Here is a 13,052-nt window from a genome sequence, read left to right on the forward strand (position 1 = left end):
TCAGGTACATTCCACAGCCTTAAATTTGAAGCTAGCATGAGAATCAACCTAATGGCCAAATGTAGATTCTGGAAAAGAGGTTATTCTCAAAATTTCCCCTAATGATTATACTTTATGATAGGGCTCCGTTTGGAAATTGAGAATCCAAACTTGTGAACAAATTCTTCAACTTTATGTCAAATAGATGGTTTTCATCATAACACATTTATCCTTATCCAATTCTCACAATTGTAGGAATTACAAATCCATGACTCATAGGAAAAACAAGAGTACTAAAAAAGGGAGAAGGTTCTCTACGTAAGGGCATAAGGGGAGTACACTAATGAGGTGTGACAAAATGGTTTCGTTCATAGGAGGGCAACAAAATCATTTCATATAAGAATGAAAGACACAGACAAAGTTATTAGCATACCTACTAGAGAACCTTTTCCCTGAGAGAAACAACAATTTCTTTTAGGGGTTGAAATCTAAAATGTTGATTGACATCAAATTTGAGACTTAATAGATTATCTCTTAATCAAGTTTTACAAAAATTCATGAATTTGTTGGGGATTCGGCTCCTCTATTGCGCAATAGATGCGGCAGTTTAGATCCAATGCCTTACAAAGTTTTGACACGAAACCTAATACATAATCACACGCCTTGAGATGCTCCAAGGAGTCGGATTTGAGCCACCGCCACTATTGCGCTGTGGAGACATGGCCTTGTTCAGCAGATTAAAAGTAAAAGACCGGAATATCAGGCCAAATCAGATAGCAGCCATTAAATTAATCGGTCCAGGAACGTACGGGCAAGAGTCGCTAGACTGGCCGGGCTGAGGATATCCACCCCAACGTTTTGATCGCCACTACAATAAATAGCGGAAAGATCAAATTTTCCCGGCTATTCTGAAATTTATGGCTTCCCGCTCTGAAGTGCCATCTTCCCCTCCTCTTCCTCCTGCTGATCCATTGAACAAGGATTGGGGAGAGAGGGTATCGGAGGTGGTTTTATCGGTTTATAATTCTCTCCCGAAGAAAGGAAAACCTCAAGGCCGAGAAACTACCATTTTGGCGGCATTTCTCGTTTCTTCTCCTGCTCAAGGTGCGTTTCCCCTCATGTGAAACCCTAATAGTTGTTTCTGATGGTCTATCTCTCTCAATTTGGAAACTATACTCGTAACTGGATGGATCATGAATAAGCTTTTGAAATTTGAAACGTATTTCGCATTTGTTTCACTATGTCCAAAACATGATTAGGGAGCTTGTTGTGCTGGACTGATTTAGGGTTTCCGTTTTGGTCTTTTGTTGCCCCCCGGGACACTCATTTAGATTTACAAGTTGTTGCATTGGGAACCGGAACTAAATGTCTCGGACGATCGCGACTGAGTGCGCATGGCGATGTGGTAAACGATTCTCATGCAGAAATTATTGCACGAAGAGCTCTCCTAAGGTTTTTAGTTTCACTACCTTTTAAATTTTATCAATTACAATTTTGTTTTAATTTATAGAGATGATCAGATGAATGCACCTTAAAGCTTAAACTTTAAGAAAGTATGACATATCATGCTTAGAACAATGGCTTTATGAGATATTGTTTTGGAGAAGGGAGATTAATCATACATTGCATTGTGTTGTATAAATTACGACGATGATGATTTAAGCACCCATGTTAACTTGAATATTGAAAAATTTCCTCTTCTTCTGATTGTAAGTTGTGAGCACATAATTGTTCTTCAAGGCTCCGTTTGTTTCATGAGAGAAAAAAATTTCCTAGGAAATCAAATTTTGTTTATAAAACTTATTTTGTAATTCCTTTTTCTTGTAAGACATTTCCTATAAAATAACTTCTGTTGAATGCACTGGAACCTGAGGGAATGGACAAGTAATATCAGTCAACTTGGGGGAGGGGTGGTATGGGTTCCAAAGCTTTTTAGTGTGGCAGTGCACCCAGTTGCCTCCAGTTGCCTTGGTCTGTGTCATTGTGTGTGTGTGGGGGGGGGGGGGGGTTGCCTATTGTCTAATTTCAGCTATTTGTTTTCCTTAAATGATGTGCTTCTTATTTTTTTACATGCCAAGAACATATTTTTCAAGATCTTTAGCTTGTGATTTATGTTATACAAAATTTTGAAATTATTTTCTTCTAAACCATGTCATTTTAGTTGTCCTTAGCTGCACATTTATTGTATAGTTTTCCAATATATGTGCTGAGCAGTATTTCGTCCCCATTATGGCAGGTACTTTTATACAGAGATTGGATATCTAAATTCCATTTGTACTAGGGATGGATTTAATAATGGTACAGAACAGTTGCAGAGTGATATTTTCATGAACTTCCTTTTCCATTTGGAAACAGATGGTCCTGGTCAAGGAAAATACTCGATACGACCAGGTTGGCAGTTACATTTATATATATCACAGTTGCCCTGTAAGTCTTACACACAACCTTTATATTATCCTTCTGTGGCTTTGTAAACATTCAAAAGTTTTCTGTCCACTATATATTGCTGGGGGGGGGGGGGAGGATTTGCTTAGGTGATTTCCCCATTCTGGTTTTCTCTCTTGTAGGCGGGGATGCGTCTTTGCCGTTGCTTTTGATTAGAGATTCACCCCTAGCAGAACAAAGTTCATCACCATCTATGAATGGTCTCATGACCACTGGCGAAGGTAATTGGGAATTCATAAACAATGATGGTAACAGATTGTTGGAGAGAGTCATAAATCATTGAACGAGTATCATTATTTGGATTTGATATCTCAGATTTTGAAATTCTCTTTTTCATTATTACTGAATATTCCATCCTTACGTGGTAGCAGCCAAACATGCAAAGCTGGAAATAGGCTGTTTTATTTTTATTTATTTATTTATTTTTTTTGGGGGAGGAGGGGAGGTTTGTAATGATGGATCCTTCCTAACTCAACATGTGATTGTTTCAAGATATTGGTTTTATGGATGCACTGGATAATGGGCCTGACCAGATGGTTTTGTTACATACACGTGTAATAAATTTTAATTTTAGTTTTTGAAATAGATGAACTAAAGCCATGATCACTTATACGTAACTTTTGTATTTTGTGCACATGAACTGTACAACTGTTATTGCTGACAAATTGTACAATTTTCTTTCTTAAGTTTCTGTTTAATAGATTTTATGAATTAGTTTCACTTATCAAAATGAGAAAAAAAAGGCTTGCTTCAGTTATTGCCCATCTTGTGCATGCATCCTAGGTTCGGGGAGGGGTGTCAAAGTATCTTGGTAATTTTTTTTTTTTTTTATTTGAATCAAATAACGATGATTTTTGAAAACAAAAAAAAAAAAAGATCTCCAAATAAATTTTAGGTTTTGTCCTTGATATTCTCTTGCTTAGTGAAATTACATGGAAAACAAAATAATTGTGGATTTCTTTTGCTTCCACGCGAGTTTCTCCTTATGAGTAATACTTGCTAGTTCTTATTTTGGCATTTCTCTTTTCTCACCTTTCTCCTTGATGAAGCCAACCTTGTCTTCATTGTCAAATAATTCCATCCTCCACTTCTAGGCTTTTGGATGTTGTTAATGCTGCTGAAGATTTCCGTCACAAGCCTACAATTTATTTTTCATCTGATAAATTTTCTTGTCATGGTGAAGCAGCCCTCCCAACCTTCAATCAATCTTTTCTAGAGAATTGGATGAATCTTGTCAACTTGCCTTTAATTTAATGTTACTTGAATTTTTATCACCTTTTCCGTGGTCTTCCTTGGCTTATTGGCAAGGATGGTGGTTTTTTATTATTAGGTCCCGTACAACTGGAGCCTTATAAAGCAGATCTATGATTCTTAGCTATAAATTCTACACGACTCATTGTTACTGTGGGTATTCCGTTATATCTGTCACCCTCTTATTTATTGTATTCCTACTGTGTTCCATATCTTTTGACATCAATCTTCATTCAAATTGTTATATTTAATTTTTAGCAGCTTAATGTGATGTGAAATTATACATAAATGCTAGATCCATGTGGGTGTCCATTTATGTGTTGCATTCTTGATCAGGTGTCTGTATACAAGCTGTTGGCATGGTTCAGAGGAAACCTGGTCGTGGTGATACAACATTGTCAGTGAGCTGCTCTGATAAAATTGCCCGATGGAATGTTGTTGGCATCCAAGGTTTTGATACTTTCTATGACTTCCACTTGACTTTTTATTGCCTTTAATTGAAATACTCTATTGTTTTGGTTGACTAGACTAGTATCTTAAGTTCTTAACTGTCACAGATGTTGCATGTTCTGCTTGTGTTGAATTATATTTTAAGATGAAAATTATGTTTAGCTTCTACCACATTAGATAGCTGGTAGGAGTCTCCAACGAATGCTAAGTTTAAAAAACGTGTCCATATGGTTTCCCTCCTTGTGGAAACAGGTTGCAATCCTTATTTTGTTGGGAATGTGATGGCCAGGATAAGGGAAAATTGTAGCAGTTATCTTCGTTGATTCGGCATTTTCTTTTTGTTAGAGTTAATTGATTAGGCTTTAATAGTGGAGTTAATGTGTCTTAGCCTTATAAAAACGGATCATGATGTTTATTTTGTCATGCCAAATTAAGCATGACAGCTAATGTCCAAGTTTTTATTATGCATCTCTTCCTCTTTGTCTCAGGATCTTTGCTTTCCTGCTTTCTTCAACCGGTCTACCTATCTTCCATTACTGTGGGGCGCTCTCCTAGCAATCGTTCTGAAGAACTTCCCCTAGAGTATCATTTGAAGAGAGCAGTTTTTGATCGCATATTTCCATTATCTAACAGGCTTACCGCACCATTTCGAGTGAACAAGGTTCAAAATGTGTATTACATCTTAACAAATGAGGAAATAAAGTATATTTATGACATAATTACTATTATGCCATTGGCAGCCACTATTTTGGGAGGCCCCAATACCACCTAAGGAGTTTCAGCAATCAGACTTTGCTGCAGAAACTTTAACTTGCGGGTATTTTTAAATCTTCATTTCACTGCATCCTTGGCATATCAAATGCTTAAAGTTTATTCATTTTTTAAAAAGTGGTATATTTCTTAATTCCCAGTTATTCTGTCTGCTGGAACAAGTATGGCCTGCATGAAGTTGTTCTTGGGACCACTGGCAGAAAGCAAGGCACATCGTCAAAAGGGGCACTTTCCCCCGCTACTCAATCAGTTCTGTGCAAGTACGAAAGATTCTTGATCTGAGAAATCTTACTGAAAAGGCATAGATGCCTCTTGTTTTCACTTTGTGTTTTGTGGACGAATTACATTCTGTGGTTACAGAAGGATATACCTATTTTGCACCATGTATCTTTATGTTCTCTACAGAAAGCACCTGTTGGATCTATTCATATCACTGAGACGTGGATGCTCTGATGAAGTCCTGGCTGATACTGTATCTTATCGAGGATTGAAGGTAAGATCTGGTTTATCCTACATATTGAGAAAAATTTTGCCATACGTTGTAGAAGGACTCCTCTTTTTGATAAGTCAAAGTTTGTATTAGAAATGAGAAAAGGAAAAGGTGCCCATTTACTGTTGTAGCAGAATTATCACTAGTGAACATCTCATGGTGGTAAACTCCAACATTCATCCTTGACAATGTCATTATCAAAAGGCATATGAGAGTGCCATGTTGGAAACATAGATTAAGAAAGTGCCTCTGTGTATGCACCATGTTACTTTCTTTGGAGTGAAATTCGAGATGATAGTTGCACAGATAAAAATGTTTATGGAAAATTATGCTAAATACAAAAGGAAAATAAAGGCCCTAGTGTATCATAATATATGTAAGGGTCGTTATCAGGAGGACCAGGATATTATAGGTATTTATTCAACTATTGAAAGAATAGGTTTGAGATAAGCTATAATTACGGCTTTTAACCTGTGAAATTACCTTAATCCACTTATTGCTATCGGGTCGAGCCTTTTCCACAATTCCTTGGTATTTTATATCAACTATTGCAATGTAACTATAGTTTGATCTATTGAAGTGGGCCTTGCGTAATGCACTGACTCAGTTCATTGTCTTAATGAGTCGTATTAGTTTACTTGAACCTTCTTTGTTTTGAATTACCAAATATTTTTTTTGCAATGAGTTAAAATTTGGTATTTATGATCATCAGTATACCTGTAAACAATGTTGAAGTCTTATGCTACCATGCAGGAAAGAGCTGATGAATACTGTTCCACTTTGAAGATTTTCAAAGATAATCCGCCTTTCAGCAATTGGTTTCTGAAACCTATGGATCTTGAGGCATTCCCTATTTTAAGATAGCAAGGTGAGGTCATGTTGTGTGTAACTTTCTTCTGGCCTTTTAATCACTACTGTTATTATTTATTAACTTGGACCTTTGGATGCACAAGAGTTTGTCCTCAAAATCAAGGCGACAAAAAGCTCTGCAATCTCATAATTCGGCTCTTATATACCTTGTTTCAAGCATCTACATAAACAAGAGGGAAACTGAAATGCTGGGTGGGTAAGCTGGAACTTGGATTTACTTGTTTCATATAGATGAAAATAGTGCTCAAATGGAGGGTTTAGTGATGAGAAATGGTTAAGAATCATAAATGTATAGTTTGGTGATCAATTGATGTCACGGTTATATGCAGATTTAGTCTTTACGAGTGTTATAGATACTTTTCTGCACAAGAATTAGTTTATGTGCTAATCAGTCTTGGCTATCTTATTGATAGAGAACCTTGATGTGTAAAAGGCCAAGAGTTTCACAGACTAATGGGCATAGCCTCTGGCTGGTACGTTTCTGCGGATAGATTCTTGTTGATCATATAAAAAGAGAGGTATCAGTTATAGTTCAAAACCTTGAAGTCACCTGTGATTTTAGAGCTGGGGAAGCTCTAGGTGGATGCTTTGTTTATTGGCAAGTCTTGTTTTGGTGCAAACACAGTAATGGGTGTTGAGATGTAAGAAAACAGTATTTCATGACGGGTGCTTGGTGGATCAGCATTATCTTTGGGATCTTGAGGGCCATAACCTCCTTTATCAAGGGACTGAAACCATACCACCCCCCCCCCCCAAAAAAAAAAAAAAAAAACTGAAACTATCATTAATGATTAATCAGTGATATATTCTGCTACGTGTTCCATGTACTCTACATGACTTGTGTAAAAGTCAGTGAGAATGGACAACAGGATGTATCGTTCCAATTTATGGATGTCTCCAAAGAGACAGTGGAGATGTATAGTGTCTATTTTTTCTTTTACTGTTGAATGAAGAGGAGGGGTCTAGGTTTTATTTAATATTTTTTTTAGGTCTTACACGACTGCTTTAACCATGTATTCATTAATGCTGTCTTTTGCATTTTTTGCCTTTGTTCAGGTCAGTCTTACAGGCTGCCTACAGTACAGTGGAAATGGAGAAACAGGTAATTCACTTTCAAGTGCGTGGCATCCTGAATTGTTTGGTCAATGCTGACATGATAATTTGGTTGGTGAGATGTTGGTAATACCTTTACTGCTGCTTCTGCTCCTTCCAATTGTTGATGTTTTTTGCTCAACAGACAATGGTGAAAGAGACTGCAGAGAGTGAAGCAGCAATGGCACCCTCAAGTTTTGTCCCAGATTTTTTAATGCTTTGTGGTTTTTCTTTGACTGATGCAAGCAAATCCTATTTGAACTAGTTTGTTGGTTCCTTAGTTTCTCTTGGTTCCGGGGAAGTGATCTCAAACCAGAATATTCAAAATCACCATGGTGAGCTTTGTTAACTAGAAATCTATTGGTGGTAGGGAGTAAAAACAGGAGAAAGCCCTCTAAGGTAGAAGAAAGATTTATTTTCTGGAAGTGTTCCAAAATTTTAGGGTTGGCTATTAGTGAGAACTGAAACAATGAGGAGCCAAAGGCTGGCTTATAGAAGCCTATCATTAGAGAACTGGAATCAATGTGAACCAGGTAAACCATGGGATAATTTAGAATGAAAAAGGAAAAACAAAAGGGATAAACTGATGTGTAGCCTTTGCATCCAGATACAAGACTCCAACAGATTTGAGTCCTATGATGCTTTATTTATACTGAGCAGTAGTTGGAATGTAAGTGTCTAATCCTTCATGATAACCACTAGATGGAAGACTCGTTTATGAGTCAATAATAGCAAAGTTGAACTAACTTTTTTTTTTTGGTAGAAGAAGTTGAACTAACTAATGTGACTGAACCTATGAATTTTGAAAATATTCTCTTCCAGCTTTGTTTGTCAAATTGGCATGGAATTATTGCCTTCTCAATTTAAAAGTAGGATAGGTGTTTCCACCAATTGTTTCATTTATTTATTTATAAGGTCTTATCATTAATTTTACATTATGATTTAGTATGATACCTATTTAATAATTTTTGTTTAGTGTAAGATCTGCAGCAAAATCAAATTATATTAGATATATTATCATAGTATAATATGATTTCTAATACTAATAACTATCACATATAATTGATAGGGCATTACATCCACATTATGGATTGGTCCTTTAATGACTTTTTAAGTCTCATCCACACTAAAATGAAGTAACAAATTTTTTTTTTTAAAGTTTTAAACATTTATTCTTTTTATTTAGGTCAACTTAACAGAGTTTTACGCTCAACCAGAAAAGAGATAGGGGATGTGAAGAACTTGCTGAAGTATATTGCATATTATGGTAATGTAATATAATTTAAATTATGTACAGATTTTTTTTTTCTTTTCAATGTCATTTTATAATGCATATTTTTTTCAAAATGTCAATATAAATGGAAGAGGGTGTTGATAATAGGGCCACACAATCAGATAACTTTGTCCCATATTTCTTATTGGGAAAAGTTTTTCTTTGCATATATTTTCAGTTATAGGGATTTGATGATCTAATTGAACTGCTATAATTGTAAATGTTATCATTAACTTTTGTCCCCAAAAGATTCCAAATAAGGCAAATCCATACTCTATTCATATGCCTCCCATTATTACAGGTTTTTCGAGGGCGAAAGACCAAATAGCAGTTTAATGGTGGAGGTTTTTTTTTTTATTTATTTATTTTGGAAAAAAGGGTGGAAGATAAACATGGAATACTTGCGTAGGCTACGTTCTTGCAAATAAAATACTCTTTTTTTTCCCAAAATGGACGGAAAACCTTTTTTTTTTTTTTTATCTCTTTTGGATGATGGGGACATGTCCAAATTAGGATTTGACACATTGCTGAGTGACACATTCTGACGTGTACTGTTGAAAACCTTTTGTCCTTTGACGCGGAAAGATGCTGCTGCATCATTCGAATTTGGCGGGGCCAGGTGAGGTGCGGTGCATGCATGCATGACGGTGTATGACAAGTACAGTTTATAGTGGTTGGTGCATCTCTCTCTCTCTCTCTCTCTCTCTCTCTCTCTCTCTCTCTCAATCTCAAGTAGTGTTCAGGTGGTGCATTTAGGCACCGTTTGGTATGATTTCTGTGTTTAAAAATAGCAAAAACGATTTTTCATGTTTCTAGAAATAAAAATGGATTTTTTCGTGTTTGATAAATTTATTTCTCTAAGCGTTTTTTACAAACATAATGTCACTAAAAAATTTAATAATATCATCGGATGTCCAAAAAGGAGAGAGGGTTTGGTTGCTTATTTATAGGTTTAAATAATTGAGAGATTTATTGAATACAACAAACTCTTTTTCTCTCAAATTCAATTCTAGAGACAACGAAACAAGTCCCAAGTCGGACTTCGGACTTGTTTCGTCAAAGTCTTTTTTAGAATTGTAAATAGACATAAATTTTGATTTATGTTCTAGAAACGGGTGAAACGAAACAATTTTACTAAACACTTTAGGTCATTTTTCCGTTTTTGGGAATAAGAAAACACAGAAATGACAGAAACAAAACGTTGTCAAACAGTGATTTAGATTATGGAATATGAATTGTTAATATATAAGCAGATTTCAAGTTTGCTTTCTTCTTTGTTACAATTAGGGTTAGGAGCTAATGAATATTGATATCAATTTATAAATTGAAAATAGGGATTATTATTATTATTATTTTTTAACCAAGGTGTTTGGATCAGCTTTTGCGTACCTCAATTAATTTTGTTATAGAAAACAATTGATGCTTTTATGATAATTAAGACTTAATAGTTCCATTTATCGTTTTACAACTTTAAGGAAGTGAATTAGGAAGCCCACTACTTATTAAGGAGATTATCTTTCGTATTGGGTTTCATCAACTAAAGCTCTCATCGATTAATACCCTTCCAACATTAATCGAAGTCTATGCTATGTGTGTGCTAATTCCATTATATGTAAAAATTATACATAATTGCTGAGTTTAAGTTTTTTGTATCGGGTTTTCAAATTTTCAATCATTCACCTTCTAAACGGTTTTCTTAAACAAATAGAATCTGAAAAGGATTCAAGGTGTGGTCCCAATTCTACCATTTATTTGATTTGATGTTTGCTTTCTTCTTTGTGTTTTAAATGTTCACTCTGAAGCCATGAACAGAATAATCTTGTGAATCATTTTTCTGAATAGGGAACCCACTTCTCCACTTCTCCTTCTCTTTCTTGTCAGTAATCCATGTTACTTTCCGAGGTGGACATATTGGAAGGTTTCAATGGGATTCTCTTCAGATAATGCTTTCTGATGCCATCCAACCAGGAGTGATGCAATTCCTCCCCTCCTTTCACTTCACTCAATTGATAACACCTAAGACTTTTTTTGGGGTGGGGGTGGGGGTGGGGTTAATCTATAAGCCAACTTGATAATTATAGCCAACCAATTTAGGATGAACGACAAAAATATTATTCCCAGCTTTAGGATTCTAGCCATGCAACTACTTGAAGGCTTAATTCAAAGGGGATAAAGAAGAGCCGATCTGGAACTTAAGAATTTAAGATCCAAATGGGGCCTATGAATTTGTCTGACATTTATTGAAATCTATATAGATACAGTACGTCGTGGTCCTTGAGGAATCATTTCGTATTTCAAAAGATTTCCAGTTGCTTCATACCTAATGGCCTATTTTGCGACCTTGGCGCGATAGTAAAATTATTCCATTGTGATTTAATGATCACTGATTTGAATTGAAGAAGAGGTTTTTTACGAAGTGGACAGGACTATGAATACTTTGACCCTTTCAAGTTTATTTAGACCCCACAATGATTTGAGCTTTGTGCATTGAATATGCCTTTTTCTATTTACTCTGTAATTCACGTAACAGTTCAGAAGATCGTTCATTCACTCTTCCTCTTGTCTGTTGTTTCAGGCAAAACTAGCAAGCCACTTCAAAGGCTCATTTAAGTGAATGTGCTGTGCCGTAGACTATATCTCCTTTGAAAGAATTTGTTACTTGTTAGGGAGGCGGCTCATGGTTGTTCACAAGGGTCTCTTTCTCTACATAGAACGGATTTCTTTATTTTTTTCTTCTTTGTCAAGAATGGAGTGCTAAGCTTCTAGACACGTTGATGGTTACCTTATTTTATCACAATTAAAAAGGCCCCACAATAAATTAGGACTTGGGAGTGATAACCCACATTATCTATTGAATTAGTGAAGTTCAGGTTGAAATTTTTTTCATTATTCCACTAAATAAAGGATATAATAATCTACATCATAACTATGAAGAAAGAAATTTTGGGTATTTTCTAGATGGATTCTCTCTGTTTGCTTTACTTTTTCCCCTCTTCCTTCTTTTCTTCTTTCTTCTCAGCTGGAGCAGGAGCAGGAGCAGCAGCGGGAGCGGGTGCTGGTGCTGGTGCTGGTGCTGGTGCTGGTGCTGGAGCTGGTGGTTTCTCATCTTTCTTTTCTTCTTTCTTCTCTTCTTTAGCTGGCCCAACTGATATGATATCAACTTTCCCTAATTTCCTCAACTTTTTTGCAACTGCAATTGTATCCATATCCCCTGTGACCGTGAGCTTCTGCTCCTTCACATCAGCAGCTATTGAATCTACCCCTGTTAATTAGAAATTTCAAATCAAACATTTAGAAACCAATCGAATGTGCTTCTTTTCATGTTCATCAGTCCTTTCTATTGACCAATTCCAATGCCAATATTGGGTATGAGGCATTGCTTTTCATTATCTTATCTGATTCAACAATCTTATAAGCCTCATTTAATTTCAGAGTAATGGAGAGATTCTAAAGGAAAATCAAAGAAAATTCAAATCTCTCTTTAATTTAAGAACAGAGAAGAATATGGTAAACTACCGTATATGTCAGCAGCAGCTTCTATTGCTTTCTGCTTCGTCTTATCATCCGTCATGTTCAAGACCTTCAGGACCACCTTCTGCTAAAAATTCCACCAAACCCACAAAAAAAAAAGGAAAAAAATTGAGAAGAGATGAGAAGATAAAGAAGGAATTAGATTCTAACGATTCATCAAAGTAACAAAATAGAAAAAAATTAAGAAAAGGGTAGAAGAAGAGTACCTGTGCCATTTGATTCAAGGTTAGAGAAGATTGGAAATAGTTAAGATTGGCTGGTTAAGGGTGTTAGCAATTGCTGAGGAAGAAGATGAGAAGAAATTGAAGAAATGAGATCAGGTAGCTCTTTCCATTCATATTTATGGGCCCAAAAGGTCAGAAAGGAGAAGTCACAGTTAATGGTCACGATCTTCGATCTATTCGAAGTTATTCCGCACTCAAGATTCATCTCTACTGTGGACTACATAGATATGTGGATTTCAGGGCTTTTTTTCCCTATGAATTGACGAATATGTCCTGGCTGGGAAGGAATTTGGCCTCTGGGCAAGCCTATGTCCTTACCAGTTATTGGGGAAAAAGGAAGGAGGGGAGCTAATGGTTCTGCTTTTGATATCAGTATATGAAGTGGCATCCATGATTAACCGACCTCGAAACCTTCCATCTTAGCTTTTAAGGTACAACTTTTAATGTTTGGTAATTCATTTGCTTTGTGGTGTCCGTGATCTCACCCAACCTTCTATATCATGCTATTGTGGAGAGTGATTATGCCAGTTCAGTCATTGATCTGTGTATTTACTTTTCCAGTTCATGTGTTCACACAAAATCAGTTGCGGAAAGTTAGCAAAGGTGGACATTTTCCTTCTTATTGGCTAGAATATATATATATATATATATATAGATATATATGAGAAGAAAAAAA

The 13,052-nt window shown here is 35.9% G+C and overlaps 2 protein-coding genes across 17 annotated transcripts; one reads left to right on the forward strand and one right to left on the reverse strand.

The window, feature by feature from the left end:
- Positions 1-613: 613 nt before the first annotated feature.
- LOC122082627 (tRNA-specific adenosine deaminase TAD1) lies at positions 614-11,445 on the forward strand. Of its 15 annotated transcripts, none has more exons than XR_006141375.1 (14): positions 616-1,083; positions 1,311-1,431; positions 2,216-2,406; positions 2,547-2,645; positions 4,012-4,125; positions 4,614-4,786; positions 4,866-4,942; positions 5,037-5,156; positions 5,302-5,389; positions 6,140-6,254; positions 6,340-6,448; positions 6,670-6,729; positions 7,313-7,358; positions 11,197-11,445. XR_006141375.1 is itself a non-coding variant. In XM_042650313.1 (11 exons), exons 1-10 carry the CDS (start codon positions 897-899, stop codon positions 6,248-6,250), a joined length of 1,245 nt encoding a protein of 414 aa, XP_042506247.1. In that variant the 5' UTR covers positions 614-896; the 3' UTR covers positions 6,251-6,254; positions 7,313-7,660. The 15 variants fall into 15 exon arrangements, 2 of the variants coding, with proteins under 2 accessions (XP_042506247.1, XP_042506246.1); XR_006141368.1 differs by lacking the exon at positions 11,197-11,445 and adding an exon at positions 7,494-7,660; XR_006141371.1 differs by lacking the exons at positions 6,340-6,448; positions 6,670-6,729 and adding exons at positions 8,535-8,615; positions 9,207-9,294 and having other exon boundaries at positions 617-1,083.
- A 41-nt stretch (positions 11,446-11,486) lies between these two features.
- On the reverse strand, positions 11,487-12,747 carry LOC122082630 (heavy metal-associated isoprenylated plant protein 39-like). 2 transcript variants are annotated; one of them, XM_042650314.1, is made up of 3 exons: positions 12,359-12,747; positions 12,138-12,219; positions 11,487-11,883 (listed from the first exon to the last, which is right to left on the reverse strand). In XM_042650314.1, the coding sequence occupies exons 1-3, from the start codon at positions 12,365-12,367 to the stop codon at positions 11,600-11,602; spliced, it is 375 nt and encodes a 124-aa protein (XP_042506248.1). In that variant the 5' UTR covers positions 12,368-12,747; the 3' UTR covers positions 11,487-11,599. The 2 variants fall into 2 exon arrangements, with proteins under 2 accessions (XP_042506248.1, XP_042506249.1); XM_042650315.1 differs by having other exon boundaries at positions 12,138-12,216; positions 12,359-12,729.
- Positions 12,748-13,052: the final 305 nt, after the last annotated feature.

The sequence above is a fragment of the Macadamia integrifolia genome, chromosome 6 (assembly GCF_013358625.1).
Source record: "Macadamia integrifolia cultivar HAES 741 chromosome 6, SCU_Mint_v3, whole genome shotgun sequence".
Classification (NCBI taxonomy): Eukaryota; Viridiplantae; Streptophyta; class Magnoliopsida; order Proteales; family Proteaceae; genus Macadamia; species Macadamia integrifolia.

Coding starts and splice junctions, on each gene's coding strand:
- LOC122082627 (XM_042650312.1), top strand. CDS start 897: ATGGCTTCCCGCTCTGAAGTGCCATCTTCCCCTCCTCTTCCTCCTGCT. Junction 1,084..1,310: donor CGTTTCTTCTCCTGCTCAAG/GTGCGTTTCCCC, acceptor ACACTCATTTAG/ATTTACAAGTTGTTGCATTG. Junction 4,943..5,036: donor GCAGAAACTTTAACTTGCGG/GTATTTTTAAAT, acceptor CTTAATTCCCAG/TTATTCTGTCTGCTGGAACA.
- LOC122082630 (XM_042650314.1), bottom strand. Junction 11,884..12,137: donor AGCTGCTGCTGACATATACG/GTAGTTTACCAT, acceptor TCTAATTAACAG/GGGTAGATTCAATAGCTGCT.